This window comes from Vipera berus (assembly GCF_964194415.1).
Source record: "Vipera berus genome assembly, chromosome: 1".
Taxonomy (NCBI): domain Eukaryota; kingdom Metazoa; phylum Chordata; class Lepidosauria; order Squamata; family Viperidae; genus Vipera; species Vipera berus.
Genome location: NC_138202.1, coordinates 74335567 through 74357565, shown reverse-complemented (window position 1 = coordinate 74357565; position 21999 = coordinate 74335567). Strand labels below are relative to the sequence as shown.

Here is a 21999-nt window from a genome sequence, read left to right as displayed (position 1 = left end):
CAAATTTTGATCATGTGACCATGGGGATGCTGCAATTGTAAGTTGTAAGTGTGAAAACAGTTATAAGTCACTTTTTTCAGTGACCTAGTAATTTCAATTGGTCACTAAATGAAAGTTGGAAACATAATAGTAAATGACAAAGTTTATAAAAATATTTTGTAAAGTATTGTAAAAAGAAAATTAAAGAGAAATTTGAGCTTTTATGTAAACAAAATAAATGCTTAGAAGCAGAGGTAGAACCCTTTCTTCCATTCTGGGCTCAGTTGTGATCTCAAGTTGAGGACTAACTGTACATTTTCCCAAAACTTTTAAAAATTCAACCCAAAAGTCTGCTTTTGGTGTGGGGGGGAATGGTTTTTGGGGGAGAAATCGTATTTCAATGACACTATGTTAGTCAGAGTTGAAAGGAACCTTGGAGGTCTTCTAGTCCCCCCTCCCCCCCGCTCAAGAAGGAGACCCTGTACCATTTCAGATAACTGTCTATCAGGCTCTTCTTAAAAACCTCCATTGATCTCAGTTCTCTTTGAGGGAATAGCATGATTCCTTCCTTCCTCTGTGCTTTTTCAAATCCTTCTTATTCTACTGATACAGAATTATTACTTACAGGAAAACCTAGAGTTTATATTAGAACTTCAGAAAAGTAGAATGTTCCTGATTGTTTTTCCTCTTCTGTATATGTCAGCCTAACAAGATAGACCAGACAGAAAACATGAGTAGATGAGCTAATTCTATTGTATATGTTGTTCCTATTGTTAATTGCGAAGTCGTGTCTGACCCATCGCGACCCCATGGACAACGTTCCTCCAGGCCTTCCTGTCCATTTTATATATTAAGCTATATTAACTTAAACTTGCAAGTCTGAAAATATATCTCCCCAACATCTCCTTTACGGCCCAAGAAAGTAATGCCAGCCCTCCCAGCTACACCAGAAACAAAATATAACTAGATGAGCTAATTCTACTTTATTGTAATGCTACTTTAACAGAATCTTGCAAGTCTGAAAGTACAGATCTCCTGCCATCACTTTTAACAGTTTGATTAAGTAGGGTAGTCTTTCCTAAGTTCATTTCTCTGACCTTTAAGGCAGAGGTCCCCAATCTATGGGCCGCAGCCCACTACCGGGCCATGGCCTCTTGGTCACTGGATCACATGAGTAGCCGGGCATACTTACATGCGCGTGCATGCATGCTCACTCCTCCTTGTGCCACCATTGCCGCAAGGGTTGTGTGGGTGGTGCAGCACCGCTAGTATCATGCGGGCAACAGTATTGTCATGAACTTTTCATGGGCGGCAGCAGTGCCACAAGTAGCAGGTGTGCAGCACCGTGCCACACGCAGGCAGCGGCATTGCCGCGAACCTTGTGTGTGTAGCAGCAGCACTATAAGTGGCAGGCAGACCGTGCTGCAAGCCTCACACAGAGGTGGCAGCGCAATCCTCGCCCTGGTGGTGGCATTGCTGTGGGTCACAACATGAACCTCACGCAGGGCAGTACCACGATACTCGCATCAGTGATAGCATCGCCGTGAGCCTGGTGGTGGCGGCGCCACAAGCCTCACACAGGTGCCAGTGTCACTGAGAGCCTCACGTGCATGCTCGCAGCCCCGTTTGCATGGTGTGCATGCTTGTGGCCTGTGTGCGCACATGTGGCCACATTCACATTTGCACATGCATGTGTAAGGCCCCTCCCTCTCCCACCGGGCCACTAACCCAGAAAGGTTGAGGACCCCTTCTTTAAGGCACTGGGAGCTCCTGTCTAATCATTCTTTTGGCATCATCTCTTCCCCTCATCACTCAAGGACTTTCCTCCATATTATTACAGATAGGGTCTCTTTTGAGCCTCTTGTCTCACTCACATTCCTGCTGTGGATTCAGCTGCCTTTTATCTAACCATTCTCTTGATTATGTCTGCTTTCTCTATCTCCTAAGGTCATTCCCATATGCCATCAACAATATGAAATTCTGCCATGTACACTTTTTTTAGAAATTGGTCCAATATGTTATCTTTTCTGAGATATTTACAATATGCTGTTCAGAAATTCTTCAACATCTCTGAAATGTGGTTTATATCTCATCTTCTTTCTAAAGGTGGAAGCATTGTGCATGGATATTTGCCTTAATTTTATTCTAGAACAACAATCCAGTGTGATAGATAGGGTTGAATGATAGTGACAATATCAAGGTCACAGTCCATTTTGTCAATCAATATATGACATTGGTAGTCAGATTGGAGGCATTATAATTTTACTAGCTGCCTCCAAAACTACGGTAATTTATTTGCTTCCTATAGAAATTCTATATTTATTACTCTAGTTCAATCACTGTGGCTTATGAATTCTCAAGGGCTTTTAAACTGCCTATCCAGCTGCAAAACACTGGGTCATATCATTAGCTAAGGAATATATTCTATGGAATTTAGCAATAGCACCTTTATACAGTCAAAGGAGATTGATTGTATTGGATGAGCTGTTGCTATCAGGACATTTTCAACCTCCATAAATTGTTTTTGGAATTTGAGAAGAATATAACTTCTTTCACATCCTTTAACACAATAAAGTAATATTTATAATCATATTTAAAAATACAATTATTCTTTATAACCACAAACTATATATAGTTGTTTATGGTATTTATAATCAAAAATGTATAATATGCTGTACAATACGTATTCCATTTTTGAAGACTTTTTCAGATGACAACAGTGAATTGCAGCCCCATTCAGCTTGCTAAAATTTCACGTAGAGGGCTTTTGATACAATTTTGCAAAAGGTTAATTTGTTAGATACTGCAGGGGTCCCCACTCCCTGGTCCATGGACCAATATCGGCCACGACATGCCAGCAACTGGGCCGCACAAACAAGCAAAGCCCCAACCACGGGATGCAGGCAGCATACAAAACCACGCAGCCTCCTGTCCAGAGAAAAACCTTTCTCCATGGAACCAGTCCCTGGTACCCAAACGTTTGGGGACTTCTGAGATACTGCATTGTTTGTGGTACAGTGCTAATGAGAAGATAAAATTAAGTAGGGGGACATAAAACCTGTTTGCTTTTGCTTCTATAACATAGAGATAAATAAACAGAGATAAATTCAGGGTGGGAATTGGGAAACTTGTATTTTCTCAATTATGGCAAAATTGGGTCTCCTTACATATGCACCCAAGGCCATAATTAACCAGTGTGATAAGCTTATCTATGGGTGGACTTGGCATGTGGTATCTGTATCTCTTCATGGCCATGTAGGTTGAAAGGCAGGTGGACAGGGAACCCAGTAACTGTGGAGCTCTAACATCTGAGAAAAGCAAGATGGAAGAATCACATGCAGCTAGGGACAAGGGCATTTCTGAACCAGGAAAAAAATATAACACCAAAATATAGCACTTGGGTAGCTGCTGGTAAAAGTGACATGTATATTCAGGTCATTTTGCAACTATCTGTATCATTCTTAGAAGGGTGTCGCATAAACTAATATTACAATTTTAAAGAGTCATGTCACCATAGTGCCTGAGAACTTTGCAAAACTCTGCTGCTCAGAGTCTTTGGATATGAGATGGGTGGCAAATAAATTTTCTAAATTAATTAAAGCAATAAATAAAACTCTATGAACAAAGACCAGCTGCTAATTTTGTTGTGCATTTTTCAGGAGACACTGATAGACTGGTGTGATGAAAAAGAACTCAACTTGATTTTAACAACTGGAGGAACAGGATTTGCACCAAGAGATGTCACACCAGAGGTGAGATAGTTCATTTTCCTTTATTAAACTATTAATATTTCTCAAACACTAATACTGTTTTTATATATAGTGCTTCAGAAGTTGCATATTTGATGTAATATGAATATTATGTTTCTTAAAGAAATAAAAATACCTTTATTAAACAACTGAGAAACAGAATTTATTTTACTTGACTACATCAAGAGATTTGTGTTTTGTCTCTAGGCTACTTTGCAATGTTCCTATTTATCTTTTGTAACACATACCCCTTAATTCAGACATGGACATTTTTCTTTGGTAGTGATTTTCAGGGTAGAAAATATTGCAAATCTTTAAGGCAAATCAAATCAAACACCTTATTACACTCTTTTACCAACCTATACAGTAAAAGAAAAAGGTAATTTAATACAAATGCAATGAACATGAATTTGGGCAAACTCTGGGAGACAGTGGAGGACAGGGGCACCTGGAGTGCTATGGTCCATGGATATAAGAAGAATCAGACACAATTGAGCAACTGAGTAACAACAACAATTTAATACAACAATATGTTATTAGATGAGGAACAGAGACAATGAGGCAATAAACCAACATATATAATTAAATGTTTTGCATAATTGTATAATTTTGTGAAAGTATTTGACCACCTTGTATGTGAGTTTAGAATTAGTATCTCTTAAAAAGTAATACATTTAAAATGTATCAGTATGACCCTCAAATTTAGAGAACATTGGGAAAATTAGAGTATGTCTTAGGGCATCATAAACAGGACACTGTTATCCTTTTGGCAAGTTCCTTACTTTCCTGTTTGTGGTCTTAATTTGGTCAGTACTGTTCACTCTATTTTTGCAATCTCTGCTCTCATATTAGACTATTATTGTTTAGAAATATTTATGATACAGTGATCAATTGCTCCTTTCATTTGAGATATTTGCCATAGTCAATCAATCAATATTTCTTATGTATATTACATTCAAGATGCTTAATAATGTATACTCTGAAAATAAAACAGACAAAATTTCTATATATTTAGAGATCTTTAGATCAAATGATTTTTGCGATAGTTTTCTCCAGTGATATAATTTTAGATTTATTCAAAATTTCAGGACTAAGAGAATGATGCTCTTGCTATCACCACACCTCTTATAATATACATAATAAAAAATGGATTAGGCTTAAAGATACCACAAAATTGTCTTTATTATTTAAACTGAAATGTTGGTTAACTTAAGTTTGATGTTTTGTTGGGTTTGGAGATTTTATTTATTGATTTTACAATAATTGTAAACTACTTAGAGTCTCTGGAATGTAACAGCATACAAATGTATGTATGCGTGTATGTATGTGTGAATGAATGAATGAATTTAACACACACCCAAAGTAAAATGCAATTTTTACAATGCTGAAAATAATATCAAAGGTAAAGTAGGAGAGAAATTTGATAATTTTCAGTTTTTTATTTTATTTTTTCCAAAGCAATATTCTTTCCACAAAAAGATGGTATCAAAGGATTACAGGTGAAGGACGGATTTAAAGTAGCATATTGAAGGAATGAATAAAAGAATATGTGCTTTGTTAGGAAATGTTTTAAAATACCCAGTACTGTAAACACAGAGTTAATAAAAGGCTGAACTGATATCTTCTAGGTAAATGTTCTTTATTTTTCCTTAAAGAAAGTTTTAATTGGTTAATTAGGTCGATCATTTTATCTTTACTTTTCAAATTGCCTTTTTCTTTGTTTGCTTCTATTAATAAATGTATTATTTAAATAATTTTTAAAAGTATGTATATTAAATATCAAAAAATATTAATGCATTATTTTATTGAGTTTGATGCAGATAATTGGATAATCACATTTATTCTCTGATTTTTTTAAAAAAAGTGCTTAAATTATTGTTCCCAGTAGCCCACAGATTGAACTAGCCTGTTCAGGTATTACATCCAAAAGCTAGGGTAAGCAAGCTCAAAGAAACTGTTCTTCCTTCTTTAGAGAACTTCCTTAACCTCCTAGGCAGCCACACTAGTAATACATTTAGTAATGTCACAATTAGTACTTACATCATGCTCAATGTTTTCCAAAAGCTTTACCTGAAGGTTTAGTTGCAACATTTTCCAAGACACTTCCATTTTTAGCCATGACATTAATCTAGCAATCCACTTCTGTCTTCTCCAGGGCTTCTTCCATTTCTGGGAGATCTATCTAATTCTATGAGCATGAAAAAACATTTGAAACAATATTTCTGAATACTCTAATACAGTAGTAATTGGACATACAGAAAAAAGATATGTTCTTCATTTTTCACCCATAAGTCTAAACATGTGCAAGAGACTCAAATTCAATTTAAGTTTTGGATGTGAAGATTTAGCCTCTGTTCTCTCATCTAAGATGGTTTCCAGAGCCAAAGTGCTGGTTTGGATAGAAAAATCTTACACCCCTCTCTGGTGATACTTCTTAACATATATGATAATTTGGTTTTGGTTTTGTTTGCTATGATGTTAACTGACTGGTGTTCTTATCATAATTTTAAAGTATCCAAATCACATTCCTTCTGGATTTCTGCACTAGAACTCCACGATACTCTACAACACAATAGCTATATATATTTCCCTGCTGACTTTGAATTATGGCAAGTTTTTGAAACTTCTCTACCACCTCACAAAACCTTGTGAATATTCTCTACCTTATAATTCAGATTCAGGTAATTATTACTTTGACTCTTCTACCCCTTATGACATAATCAGACAGTGGAAGACCAGTTATCATTTTATCTATATGAAGATACTATCGCTGCGATTTGCAGAGGTGTTAGATCTTGAAGCTCGCTGTGGAACATAATAGTACATAAGTCAATATGCCTCCATCATATCAGCTCCAGCTCTTAAGATCCAGCAGCCATGTCAAAATTATCAACTTTCTTCCAGTTTTACATACCACAAAAATAGTATGTGTCAAATCCATCTTGTTGATAAGAAATCCTATTGACCATATCATACAGGATGACTACAAGTCTCTTGCATCACCTCTACTGCCCCTCATCTTAACAACTTATAATTTAAAATTATCTATTTTAGAAAAGATATTCTTTCTCTTCTATGTACAATATAGATATTTTCCTTCAAGCAAAGAGGTTATCTGCAATAAAAATTAATATATTCACCCATAGAGATTACAATTGCTTTTCTCCTTCTGATCATCTTCAGCATCATCTGTATCAGATATTTTTTTCATCACAAAATCTAGGGATAATCTACAGAAGAATTTATAGCAGCTCATGTATTATTGGGCACTTCTTGGTTTGCCCATGCTACACTATAATTGCACAAACTGCATTAGTTCCCAGTTTCTTTCCATGTGCAATTCAAGGTGCTGGTTATTAACTTTAAAGTCCTATAAGGCATGGGGCCAGGTTATCTGGGGGACTATATCTGCAGATCCAAGTAGGTTGGACAGAGTAGGCACTGAACAAGTATCTTCCTTCAAATGTTGTCAGCTAGTGGGACCTAGGAAGTATGCCTTTCCTTTAGCAGCCCCTGCCCAATGGAACACCCTTCCCCTTAAAATCCAGGAGATCCCCACCCTCTTAGTTTTAGAGAAAGCTGTTAAGAGCTGGCTTTTCCCCCAGGCACTGAGATAGCAAGGCTGGAGCCTGGAAACTGTATGGTCGGATAGATATTGGTGATTTGGCAACAGTGTTTCTTGTTTGTTGCATTGTTTTATTTTTCTGTTTTTATTATAACTGTTAATTGCCTTGAGTCATGTCTCACAAGATGGGCAGCCATAAATCTTTTACATAAAAAATTAAACATAATGTTGCCAGATTAAAAAAAAAGATCTTTACTTCTTTACATCTTCCTGTAAGATATTCCACACTTAAATGGTTTAAGGTCATTAGCTTGAGATGTAGATCAGGAAAAAATTATTATCTGCATTGAAGTATATTCCCAAAAAAGATGTTTTATGAACACTGTAGAATACCACTTTGGATGTTAAGTAGAGAAAACTAATTATAATAGGCTGGGATTTAATTTTGAAACACAATAAAAAATTAGAGAATATGCATATCCAATTTCTAGATTATATTCAGATTAAAATGAAAAGAAATCATGTAAAAGTTTTTTTCATAAAGAGCAATTGCTGTTGCTCTGTATTAAAAGAGACATTCTTACATTATTTCTATGTAGCACACCTTACATTTGAGCTATTTCATCACAGAAACCCATTATTTCTTTTGTACATTTTTATCAGTGTTTTGACCTTGTTTCATGAAACTCTTCTCTAGCTCTTTCATGTCTTTTTGAAAGATACCTCTTTTCTCTATTATTGTATCAAATTTTAAAAAGTTTCAGACTCTTTACAGCCTTTAGGTACAAGGTTTTCTATAAATGACATTTTCCATTTGAGGGACAAGAGGGTGGTGCTATTTTTTTAAATAAACTTTTGGAGACATTATTCTTCTGATAAGATTCAAGCTCTAATTGTAAGAAAGGTTTCTATATATTAATTAATTGAGGAATTAAATAAGCAGACCAAGAGATTTTCTCCAAAGCTAATGAGATGAGTCCAAGAACTGTAGCCAACAAGTATTCATCTTATCTATAAAATCTTCAACTAACAGCATGGATAATGCTCCCAATTACTTTTTACAGCGGTTCATAGACTTTCTAGTTGTAGCCTAAATATTGCTTTGCCATTCATTTCCAGCCAAGCGGACTCATTATTCCAGCATTTTTATAAACTGAATATGTACCCAATCAAAGGTTTTTGGCCACAAGTGTTCTGATATTTAATTTCCCAGTGTTCCAGGAATTGAGCTTATCTTCAGATAAGATATTTCCTAATTACTTATTCAGACTTTCTTTCAGCTTTTTACAAAATATCTTACCTGTACCTTTACCTGTATCTCCCTGTCAGATGCCAGATACTAATCTGGAACCTCTCACCCTTTTCTTCTTGACCAATAATCCTTCACCACATACAGATGGTGAGCCAGTTAAAATTTGGATCAGGATGTTCTGGTAACTCACGCAGTATATGTGACGGGCTTTCGAAATAATTTGAAAGCTTTAATTTGTGCCATATACAATGGCCTACTTATTTGCAGGTAGACTCACTTAGCAACATTATGGGCATTGCACTATTTGCTGATACTGTCAAAGTGCAATGCAATGTTAGCTTTAATGTGTAAAGCTTTTTCTGGCTTCAGTACTTCTTATCTATAAAAGAGTCTTATCTATGGGACAAGTCATCTCATGGACGACAGAGAAAGCCTGCTGAATGGCCTTACTTATCAAGTACTGCCACAGAACGAGACACAAGAGGGGCATTCTCTCTGGGGAATCCTGTCCTCTAAAAAACTTGGTCACCAAGGCAAGAGTAGTTCCTACTCTCATGACCTTCCAAAAGCTCATAAAAACTTGACTTTACACAAGCCCTTTGAGATTTCATTGCTGTAAAACCCCTGGTGCCAGGGAATTTTATATCAATTGTATTTTACCATAATTATATATTTTATTTTATATTGTGGCATTTTCTTGTTATTATTGCTTAGGCTGAGGTTGCTGCTTCCACTTAGGCCTAGACTAAAGCAGTTTATAAATTCACAAATAAAATAAATTTCCCCCTCAAAGAATAGCTAATACCGTATTTTCCGGCGCATAAGACGACTGGGCGTATAATATGACCCCCGACTTTTGAGAAGATTTTCAAGATTTTTCGTCTTATACGCCGGAAAATACTTACATACCAGTTGCCAAGTGTCCGACACAAGCCTGATTCAGCCCCGTCTGATGCAGATGGTGCAAAGCCTCCCTTTTGAAGCCCAAAGGGGCTTTTCCTTCCACCCACCCTTTGGAATAAACGCAAGAGCTGCGTTCACACGACGCGCTCTTCCAGGCCAGACTCTGCAAATGGCACGCCAGAAGCTGCAACCACCATGGGAGCTCCAAGTCCCTGCCTTTCGGCAGCCTGCACAGCCAAGTGCAATCCAGTTTTGAGAGTACATTTGCAGACGGAGCAGCCGCCGCGTCTGGAGCCAAGCCCCGCCCAGGAGGCGGTCGGCCAGGCGGGCCCGGAAGACGCGCTGGAGAGCCGGGCTTGGGGCGGCCATGCCGAGGCCAGCTGGCGAGGGCCGCTGCTTGGTCTGCAGGCGAGAGGGGCGCCAGGCCGCCAAGTACCGCTGTCCAGACTGCCGGGAGAGATAGCAGGTAGCAGGGCGCGCTCTGCTTATGCTCAGATGCCGCTTGGGTGAGGGTGAGGGGCTTACTGCCGCTCCCGGGGTCTGGCGTTTGCAAGGGGGAGGGGAAGGGGCTTAGAGGCTCTTGGGGGTGGGAAGGGAGAGTCACGTTGGAGGGGGGACTGGACTAAGGAGGCTTGAAGTTGCTTTGCAAGAACAGGGGCGCTCGATTGATTTATGTACTATTTTCCGGCGTATAAGACGACTGGGCGTATAAGACGACCCCCCCAACTTTTGAGAAGATTTTCATGGGTTAAAAAGTTGTCTTATACGCCGGAAAATACGGTAAATAAATAAGCAAGTAAGCAAACAAGCATACACAGAAGAGAACAAAGATCCTGTGCAATTCCCATTTTCCCCCACCGGATCAGTCTGAGACTGCCAATAACAGAGGAAACACATTATGGAAATTCAGACTTTATCCCCATAAACAGACGGAGGAAGTGAAGTTAAATTCAGGCATAAGGTGCAAGGAAATGCTCCCAACAGAAACAACAATTGATACAAAATGAGATGAATTGTCATCAATGCAGACAATTGCAAATGAAAAGTCACTTGGAATTTACATACTGAACCACTGGGAATGGGCCATTAAATTTTGAGTCCAGCTTCTTGAGGAGTCAATCAAAAACTTCATTAAAAGCCGCAACCTTGGGTTTTCCTTGTCTGTGTGTGCATCCGCATCCCGCCTGTATGTAACCTTTACTAAGAGATGCTGTACAGTTTGCCTCTCCCATAGGAAATCTAAATTATGAGAAACGTCAGATGCAAGAGTTTCATTTAGGTGAAAACTATAAGTCACCTGAAAAAGAGATATGCCAATGTAAGGGTTACTAAGTTTCTGTAGGCAAATTCTGCATGTGGCAACCAGCTTGGTCCAATTGTCTTGTTGGTAAGAGACATAACTCTGCGGATGCTGTTCTTGCATATGATTCAGTCATTCAGCCTAGCTGTTCATTGGTAGTTGTTGAGTAGATGACAAATGGATTTTTACATCTAATATATGGGAAAGGACCTTCCAAATTTGGAGGTAAATTGAGATCTATAATATGAGATCACATAATTGACTATATCTCTGTACCTAAACACATGTTCTAAAAAAAGTTGTGTATTTTTGAACAGATCAGAAGCCCTTGCAAGGAGTGAAATGAACTATCCTTGTAAATAAATCTACCACTTCTAGGATGGTAGTATACTTCTTTTCCGAGATGGAGCGGTAATAAAATCCATTGGCACTGTGTCTGAAAGTTGCAAAGGGGAATTCAGCGGCTGCAGCAAGCCATCTGGAACAGATTTTGCCTGGCAGCAAACATAACAAGACAAAACATAGTTCTTGACATTTGCCTTCACTTACAGTAGTTACTTTCCTATTCTGGATCGAGAGATTCTTCAAATGGTCATTCACACACTAGTCACCTTATGAAAGGCTGAAGCTGCAGCTGATCCAGAATGCAGTGACATGAGCAGTGTTGGGCATATCTTATTATGCCAATGTGACATAAACACTCTGTAAACTGTACTAGTCATCATTTGGCTTCTGGGTGCAGTTCAAAGTCCTGGTTATCATCTATAAGCCCTTCATGGTAGAGGGCCTGGTTATTTGATGTCATACTTCTTTTTGCTTGATTCTGCCTGTCCTGTGTGATTGGATAGTTTGGTGGTGCTCAAGTCACATTAAGTAGTGTCATTTTGTGGGACCCAAGAACTGTGCCTTTTCTGTCACAGCACCTGCCCTGGAATAATATCTCCTGAGAGATTAATAGCTCCCATCCTGGTGACATTCAGGAAGCTATTAAAAACCTGACTATTCTTACAGACTCTGTGACAGAGTGAAAGTCAAGTATCTGCTGGATGGGTTTTCTTTAGTTATGTATTGTTTGGGGGAGGCATTTATGATTTTTTTTGTGTTTTGTATTTTAATTTAATTTAATTGTAAGCCAACCATTGTCATTGGGAATCAGATAGCTTATAAATTGTGTAAATGAATACATCTACAATAATTTTCTGCATATTCTCTTTCACAGGCATAAAACCACCACACCAAAAATCATGCAAGAATTTAAATACATGTATTTCCTTCCTTCCTTCCTTCCTTCCTTCCTTCCTTCCTTCCTCCCTCCCTCCCTCCCTCCCTCCCTCCCTCCCTCCCTCCCTTCCTTCCTTCCTTCCTAACAGGGAAATACAGATTTGGTAAGAGGAAGGAATAACTCCATTGGGAAGAAAAGAGGGAATGGCAACAAAATACAAATAGTCCTCAAGTTACAACAGTTCATTTAGTGATCGTTCAAAGTTACAACAGCACTGAAAAATATGACATATGACCATTTTTCATAAGTGACCTTTATAGCATCCCATGATTATGTGATCAAAATTCAGATCCATGGCAACTGGCTCATATTTATGACGATTGCAGTGTCCTGGGGTCATGTGATCACTTTTTGCGACCTTTTGACAAGCCAGGTCAATAGGAATGCCAGATTCATTTAACAACCAGGTTACTAACTTATCAACTGCAGTGATTCACTTAATGTATCAAGAAAGGTTGTGAAATAGGGCAAAACTCACTTAACAAATGTGTCATTTAATAACATAAATATTGGGCTCAATTGTGGTCATAAGTCGAGGACTACCTGTAGGGGAGATAAGGGAGGGGGAAAGGAAGCATTACATAAGAAGAAAAGGCATTTTATAAAGGAAATAGCTCTGCTCAAGAAGCAGCTAATATTTTGGGTAACTTTCAAAGGGCATCCATTTTCTGCAGTTATTTGTAGCCATGAACACCTTCACTTTAAGAGAACCATAGTAAATCAGTATAGAAAGCCATCTAGTTCAGCATCAGCAGTTTGGTCTAGTACACAGGTGTCAAACTCGTGCCTTTTTTTGCATTGCCGGAGCTGGGATGGGTGCAGCCTCCACATGATGCAACCGGCCCACAGCCCTGGTGTAGTAGAATCAGTTTGGTCTAATGGTTAAGACACCAGGCTAGAAACCAGGAGACAGTGACGTCCTGTCTTAACCTTGAAAGCCATCTGGGGGTGTCTCTGGGTCAATCACTCTCTCAGGCCAACTCACCTGAAAGGATTGTTGTTTTCTGGGGAAAATAGGAAATGGAAGGAGTATTCCATGTATTGAATTCTTTATAAAAGATAATAAAGGTCATCTATAAATTAAATAAATAAATCCTGTTTCCTGCACTATCTAACATCATTGTGGAGAAGCACTGTAAAAAGGCAAACAGAAAAATCATCCCTCCTATCATGGCTACCTATTGTATCAGTTTCTTTAGGTTCTACCTTAGTTGTAGTTGTCGCTGGATTCATTTTCCTTGATTTTGTTTAATACCTCATTATCTAAACTGATGGTAATTTCTTGCAAGCACTCCTTTGTTTCATGAAGCAATGCTATGTCATCTGCAAAATATAAGTCTATTAAATGAGCTATTACCCATAGAATGCCAAAGCTAGGGTTATTTCTCACTCTGGGTGATAATATACATCTCCATCTTACTCTGTTAAAGAAGGCTGTGTTGCCAGATTCCAGTTTCCAACAAGCGAAATGAATGGGGAAGTTGGCAGGAGGCTGCAAATGGTGGTGCCTCTCTCTCTCTCTCTCCCTCCCTCCCTCCCTCCCTGCCTCCCTCCCTCTCTCTTCCTCCTAGATTACTAAAACACAATAAAATGTAAATGTTAAAAAGATCTATGTTCAAATACCAATGTCTAACCATTGAAGCGCAAAAAACCAAAATCAGATACTGGATCGGTACATGTTCTCAGCTTACAGCCGTTCACAATGTGACCTACAGTTTGACGTAGGACCAGTGGGGGGATTCAAATATGCGAACAATCGGTTTTCTGTGTGGATGCCACTTCTGGAAGTCCATTCTGGGCCTGGGCAACAAAAAATTAGCTACCAGTTCTGCCGAAGTGGTGCGAACCAGCTGAATCCCACCACTGCGTAGGACCCTGCAGTCACACTAAGGGGAGGATACTATGTCCCATTTATACAGAGAGTCCCTGTAGATGCTGTGTGAGGTGTGAATCTTATTCAAGATTGTCCATTGCTGATGTGGTCATTTAAAGTCTGGCACCTTTTTTGTGAGGTCATTTATATGTCTTCCTATGTCTGGCTGTTCAGCAACCCATTTGGATTTCCATTGGGAAGCGATGTTAAAGTTATTGGGCAGATGTTGTGCAAGTGCCAGTGCACGTTTCCTGGATTTGAGTCTTCCAGCTGATAAATGGGGAAGGTCAGTAAGCACCGGGTGGAGTGAGTTGTTCGAAATTTTTCTGTACTCTCTCACTAGTGCACCTTGCCTTCGTAAAGCTGGTAGTGCTGTATGGTTCAGAACAAGAAGCCAGCAAGTTGGAGTGATTTTGATGTATACGCTTATAATCCTTATGGTGTCATTGCATAGGTTATAAAGCTTTGCCAAGTATACACATATTAAGGATGTATAAAACATTATGTGCATGAAAAAGCAGTTTTTAAGTATTTTCTGTCCAAATCTAAGCATGCATAATTTGGACGTCTTAGACTGTGCATGGAACAAAATGGGGCTGTTTTAGTCAATACCCAAGTCCAAACAGGGTGTTCTAGGCACTGGTTCATAGGGGAGGAGTGGGGACAAAGCCAAAGACCTTCCTTCAGTAGCCCCCAACATGGCATATTCTATTAACTTGCCAGCCTTTGATTTTCTTGGTGCATGACTCCCCATAGTTACCATTAGCGTCCCATTGCCCTTCACTTACCCATGCTTCAGAGTGCTTTCCTGTCTCCTACATGTGTTGAGTATTGACCATTTACTCTCCAAGTGCACTTCCCATTTACTCATAGCTCCCCTGGGCTGGAAGGAATGTAAGAGAGAGCTTAATATTTTTTTTTTAAAAAAATGGGGTTATCAGGAAGAATTATTTTTGTTCCCACTTTAGTTTTATGTAGACAAACACAATTTGTTGAATCTTTCTTTTCCCTTTCCTTAGGTGATAACAGAAGTTATTTATTGATTATCAGTAATCTAGGGCATGATTTCTATTTCATTGACTGACTGAAATACCTATACATTGAAGAAAATTGCAAGGTGCTCTTCTACAGTATTATTTTCCAATATTAAATATCAGTTTCTAAATATGGGCACACTGGCTAAGCATAAGGGAGCCTATAGTCCAACATACCTTGAAGGCATCAGTTCTGAATGACTGTTTTAGAACATTTTTTTTGCTTATGTGGAATGCTGGTCAATCCTATTGAATTTTCTTGCTATCTAAAATGAATTGTAGTCTACACTCCTATGTGACTTTTCAGGAGGAAGGGAAAGAAAATTTCTGGGAATATGGGGAGGCAGTAGAGCTAATGAGATATACTGAGGTGGGATTTTGTTGGTAAATGGAAGAAGTGTTTGGAAAGATTGAGATCTGACACGCCAATGGGTTATGCCACACTGGAATATTTCTGGTTAGAATAATTTATGAAAGGTTTTAAAGATGTTAAAGATTAAGATTTCTGTATTCTGTTTTTAAGTTATGATCATTTTGTTTTTTATACTGCACAGCTATAATTCCATGTGGAATGTAGTGATATATAAATAAAATAAATGGAAAGTAAATAAATACAAGTGTCACTCAGAATGGTGTTTCAACCTGCTATAAACCAAGGCTGAACCAAAACTGTTCCCAAGAACTTGTAGAATGCAGTGATCTTTCCTAGACATTAAATAAAATAGTTTTTTTCTATATCATGCACAGCTCTAGTATGCATATTTTCTTCTGAACAAGGAAGCCCCATATTAATTCATTAATTTAGCGTGTTATAATCCAGATAATATTATTTCTAATATTTTGCTTTAATCCTTGATATTTCTTTTTTCTCTGGCTGACACACATGTTCAATGAGATGTATAATATAGCCCTAATTCCTTTTTTCCTAATTTCTCATTTCCAGTTTAAATAAGTGTATTCTCTGCAAGAGCAGGTTGATCACAACACAATTAATGTTTATATTTGTTGGTATTAGGAGCAACTATTTTTGTGCAAAAGTGAGTTGTCTGACCATGGAAGATGAAGATTCTTTTATGAAGTTCTTCCTTATTTCTCTGAATGTGGCTTTCTTTCCACAAGAAAGCTGACTAATTTTACCATATCCCTGAAGTTTGTAAATTTTCTGTCTTCATCACTTTTACAAGTCAGCTATTTTGGCCTCAAATGAACAACCTTGACCTTCTTTGCCATCACTATGCAATTCCACAAAGACACGTTCAGAACTTTGTTATTATGAAAGATATTTTGCAAATGGTCGGAACCTATTATTAAAGAGACATGTTCTCACCTTTGTATTCAATTTCATTATGACTGTAACTGTAGTAGCTTCTGGGGGAACTTTTTTTCCCCAGTGAGATACTGAGTTATTCCTTCATTTCCCTCTTTTTTTCTTGTTCCTTTCTGTTTTTTGCCAAGAATATTCATGGACATGCCTATGAAATTGATGTTTATTTATTTAATATCAGGGAATTTTATTTCATATCAGTTAATATTGGGTAGACCAATGGATAACTTCACTTGCTACAGTAGACACCTGTAGTGCAGCAAGTAGTTTATGAAAACAATTGGGGAAAAATTACCATTATTGACTGGCATAGTCATTACCACTTTTGTCTTGGAATGGAATGTTATAATAGATACATGTTTTCATTATCAGCCTTTTATCAACATATAGTAAAGTTGCTAATACCATGTACAGGTGGCATTGCAAAAGTAGATTTTCATGGAAATAGATGCTTGAGCAGTGTTTTCAACTGTCATGAGCAACTCTGTTCTATTTCTGGACTGTCCATCTTGTTATTGACTGCTAAATTTCTTTTTCAAAGGAGGAAGTCACCAGACTATTTCAGTTTCTATTAGACTGGCTATTACATTGTTTTTCATGAATCTAGAGATAGCTTTTACATTGACATGGCTATTACTACTTAGATATCATTTATTTCAGGGCCACTATAGGATTTAAGAAAACCAAGATCATGGCATCTGGCCCTCTCAATTCCTGGGGAAGAAATGGAGGTAGCGACAGATTTTATTTTCCTGGGCTCCAAGATCACTGCAGATGGGGACTGTAGCCAAGAAATTAAAAGACGCTTGCTCCTGGGGAGGAAAGCCATGGCAAATCTAGACAGCACACTTAAAAGCAGAGACTTCACCCTGTCAACAAAAGTGTGTATAGTCAAGGCTATGGTCTTCCCAGTTGCAATGTATGGCAATGAAAGCTGGACCATAAAAAAGGCTGAGCGCCAAAGAATTGAGGCCTTTGAACTATGGTGCTGGAGAAGACTCCTGCAAGTCCCTTGGACTGCAAGGCGATCAAACCAGTCAGTCCTAGAGGAGATCAACCCTGACTGCTGTTTAGAAGGCCAGATCCTGAAGCTAAAACTCAAATACTTTGGCCACCTAATGAGAAGGAAGGACTCACTGGAGAAGAGCCTAATGCTGGGAAAGATTGAGGGCAAGAGAAGAATGGGACGACAGAGAATGAGGTGGCTGGATGGAGTCACTGAAGCAGTAGGCGTGAGCTTAAATGGACTCCAGAAGATGGTAGAGGACAGGAAGGCCTGGAGGAATGTTGTCCATAGGGTCGCAATGGGTCGGACACGACTTCGCAGCTAACAACAACAACAATAGGGTTTGGAGAATATTAGGCATGCAATTCTCTAGAGAAGAATCAGGTCTTATGCATTAGTTAATGGGATATTGATAACCAATATTAAACAGACAAATTCCTTGTGTCTAAAATTGATTGATGAATTAAGTCCATCAAGTTGGTATTGACTCTTAGAGACCACATAGATAGATTTTCTCTCTTCCTAAACTTCAGGTCTTCCAACTCATCGCAACTGAACTTAGTCCATGAGCCTTGTTGCTGGTAATCCTCCTTTTCACTCCCCTTCTACCTTTCCCAGTATCACAGCCTTCTCCGAAGAGCTAGTCTTTACATAATGTGTCCAAACTAGTATAATTTGAGCCTGGTCATTTGTGCCTTGAGGGAGAATTTTGGGTTGATTTGTTTGATAATCCATTCGTTTTAACTCTGCACACTATTCTGGAGTCCACAGCTGTTGTAGAACAGGGCTCTTCAACTTTTTCACCCATTGTATACCACTTTTAGGATATGGCAACATCCGAGTACCAGCAGTTGCCTAGCAAGGTGTCAAAAACCTGATGACCCAAAAAAAAGGAAAAAGTGTAGTCCTCGACTTACAACAGTTCGCTTAGTCACTGTTCAAAGTTACAATGGCACTGGAAAAAGTGCCCCCCAAGCCACAGCCGAGCAAGACACCTGCCTGCCCGCCCGGCAGCACTCTTCCTCCTGTCCGAGGTTTTCATTGTTGTGAGCATTTCTGTTGAGGATTGGCAGCAGGGGTGGGGTGGGGTGGTGTTTGGTTTTTATTTTCCCCCCCTCTGCTGGGTGGTTGCAGCAGGTTTTGGTCACTTCACATGACCCTGTGACACTGTGACCGTCATATATATGAATCAGTTACCAAGCATCTGAATGTAAATCACAAGACCCTGGAGATGCTGCAACATTCCAGCTGATCCTGTCGCTTTTCCTGGGCTCAGCAGAAGTGCCAGGATCAGCGCCGAGCTCCAGCTGGAACCTGGCACTGATCCTGTCGCTTTCGCTGAGCCCTGCAGCTCCAGCCATCTCTCGCTCAGGCTTGTGCGCTGCTGCCACCAGTTCAGCTCATTCCCCTCCCCTCGCTACCACTTTTCTAGGATGGTCGCGTACCACCTGCCAGGTGCCAATGTACCACAGGTAGTACCCGTACCACTGGTTGAAAAGCCCTGTTGTAGAATATATGTAGAATAGCCTCGACATTTATTTGAGGATATACAGATATTTTATTTTCAGTAATGTATATTTATTTATTCAATTTCTATATCTGCCCATCTCAATCAATGGCTCCAAACAGCTTAAAATTCAAAAGAAAAAAATATTGTAATTAAAAATACTGAAAACATTTTTTAAAAATGAAAACGATGAAAACACTAAAAACACCTATATTAAATATACATGAGAACAAGATACTTGGCCAGTTAGCAATACAGCCAGGAAACAGGGTCCTTAACACATTCATAACACATATGATTAGTTGTTTTTGTTAGTTGTTTAGACAGATTTTTGGATGTGTGAATGTATGTGGGTGTGTATGTATTTATTACTGGTGACCTTTACTCCAAGAAATACTGATTAAATGTATGAAAACAAAAGCAAATTGCTTTTGTTATAGCAGTTTTAATATACCAGGGGATGTAGTCCCCGTATTGTTAAGCATGACAGTGATGGGAAATGGGGATAAGAGAAATGTGTGTTTCATAACAAATATAGGGTGACACATTTATCTGAAATGTAAGAGTGCATAAGACTATTAAGTCCAGGATCGCAAATTAGTTACACTAGCTGCACCACTCCTTGTGGAAGAGGAAATTCTATATGATCATGGCCATCTCCTGTCATATAACATACCATAGCTTTTTATTTGTAAATAGTATATATAATGCATTCTTCAGTAATCTGCTGTCTTACACATATGTTTATCCAGGATACATGCTTTAATTCTTTCTTTAATGAATACAGTGCACATAGCTTTACTAACTAGATTTCCTTAATCTGCTTTTTAAAGTAAACTATATGATATAATTATGTAAAAGTGATAATACAACATTGTACATTTGTACTTAGCTTTATATTTCAGTCAAATGACTATATAAACCCAAACAAGAATAGATTTTTTTATATCAGTTTGATATAAATATTTATATATAAAATGATGCTTTGGGAGCATCTTGTTATATTATAAAACCTATACCCTAAAAAAAGAGATCGCTTAGTTGTTGGTTTTATGTGTGTTTGTGTGTAAGATCTTCACCCAGGTCTGTGGTGAGGGAGAAACACTTCATTGCTTTTGCCATATTTTGTCTTTATCTTTTATGTTTTATTGCAATTCATTTAATTGTTGAAAGCTGCCCAAAGTTATTGAGAGTGGGAAAGTATACAAATTTAATTCATTATTATTATTTGCAAAATAATATGCACTAATTATTTTTTCTTCTTTCATCAACTTTGAATTTTTGTACATAGACACATTAAATTAATTTATCATTTAAAGAGCAATTTCTCTGAAACCACAAAGGGTAACTGATTCATCATCAATCATACTGGCTTTCTAAATAAAACATGTATCATATTTAGGTGGTATTAAATTCACGGGTCCCTGAGTCCTCTTCTAAGATTCACACTTAATTTGTTCATATCTCCTATTCTTTTAATGGAAAAAAATTGCCTGTTATCCATGTAGAAGAACTGGAGAAGCAATTTGTTTTAATGATTAAGGCACCAGACTAGAAGCCAGGAACCTGTGAGTTCTAGTCCCTGTTTAGGCATGAAAGCCAGGTGGGTGACTTTGGGCCAGTCACTTTCTCTCAGCCCAACTCACCTCACAGGGCTGTTGTTATAGGGGAAACGGGATAGATGAAGGAGTATTGCATGTGTTCATCACCTTGAATTATTTATAAAATAATAAAGGTGGGATATAAATAAGCAAGCAAGCAAGAATTGTTTAGCTGCAGCAAGCAAGTCTCATTGCAAAACACGAACAAATATGTGAATTTGACTTTAATCCAATGTACTGATTTGCTCACAGACTATTTTTACAATTTGCTGCGGTCTACAGAATATTCATTTGGAACAGTCTGTTTTCTTTTGTATTTGTGGCATATTTCATTGAAAGATATTGCCTCATTCCATGTGTAGGCTTTATGGGTGCAAACTCTCCTAAGAAAATTAATTACAGGTAAGTGGTGTCGTTTTGTGAATAGAGATGGAATATTACAATACTAAATGCTCTGTGCTTTTCAAACCTTTCTCAAATCTCAGAAAATGTTTGCATCTGGGAATGAGCAAAGGTTCTGACCAGTTCTTATTATGCTGTAAGCACATCATCATCCCTTAACTGATCTGCTTTTCCTTGAATCTGGGAGTCAGAAATCCCTTTTTCTCTTCTGTTTTTCTGCTGCAGAAATTCCCAACATTCCCATTTTGTGGGCTCCAGAGAGGGGTAAGCAATATCTTCAATCCCAGCCAATGATTTCTAATCCAGTTCATTGCTAGTATTTTTGTTTGTTTTATTTTGGCATCATTTATCAAAAACAATTTTAGATGCGTACTCATTTTTAAAATTTCCTTGTGGAGTCTCCTGTTCTTAATTTTGCTTATTGGAGGATCCCCAGATCTCCATCAGGCATTAAGGCTTAGCCTCATCTTCATTTGTGTTCTGTATTCTTGTGAATTTTCATATAGCTATGTTGCCCTATATTATTTATTAGAACAAGAGCATCCAAATTCTGGGGTTCTTTTACTTACAGTAATCTTACTTACCAGAATAATCGTGTATTAACAGCCCCAATAGCTATTCAAGAGCTTTTTTTTTCTTCCTTGGCAGCTGCTTTTTCTAATCATACATGGGCATGGCCCTATTCAATCTTTGCTTTAAAAAATGATATGGCTCTCATTGCTTTCTTTCTGCTTTGCCTACTTGCTGGCTACCTGGCATTGCAATGCACTGTTTGCTGCTTTATTGCCTGGAATTGGTCTTCTTTACCTTTGATTGTAGTATTTACTTAACATATTGCCCATGAGTTCTGGCTGCCACTTATATGTGACTATTGATGGATACTCCCAGTTACCTCTTGTAAAACATTTCCCCTCTTTTCATTGTTTCCAATGATATTATGCATCTGCTGACTTCATTGAATTGCTGTCCTGAAGATTTGTGCATCTGCTAATTGATCCTGCTCTGTCAATTTGCTATGTCTGCCTTTTTTCTTGCCTTGTCTGTTTGACCACTAGCTTATATTGATCACGTGATACCCTTAGAATTTGACTGCACATTAGTACTGCCATTTCTATGCAAACCCAATCATTTGCTGATTGTGTGCTCTTGTTTATATACTGCTTACTCTTCCATCAAAAAATTAAAAATGTGAAGAAGAGAAAAATGTTTTGATCTGGCTCCA

At 38.2% G+C, this 21999-nt stretch overlaps 1 protein-coding gene across 9 annotated transcripts in view; it reads left to right on the top strand.

The window, feature by feature from the left end:
• The window catches only part of GPHN (gephyrin), a 263681-nt gene that overhangs the window by 103445 nt on the left and 138237 nt on the right, over positions 1–21999 (top strand). For 7 of the 9 annotated variants that reach the window (XM_081313741.1, XM_081313740.1, XM_081313739.1 and 4 more), the window contains exon 4: positions 3639–3731. The exons of 1 other annotated variant lie outside the window; for it this stretch is intronic. In XM_081313741.1, the coding sequence (XP_081169867.1) occupies positions 3639–3731 (93 nt within the window). Of the gene's footprint in view, positions 1–3638; positions 3732–21002; positions 21042–21999 lie in introns of all 9 variants that reach the window. One more of the 9 variants, XM_081313743.1, reaches the window with a different exon arrangement.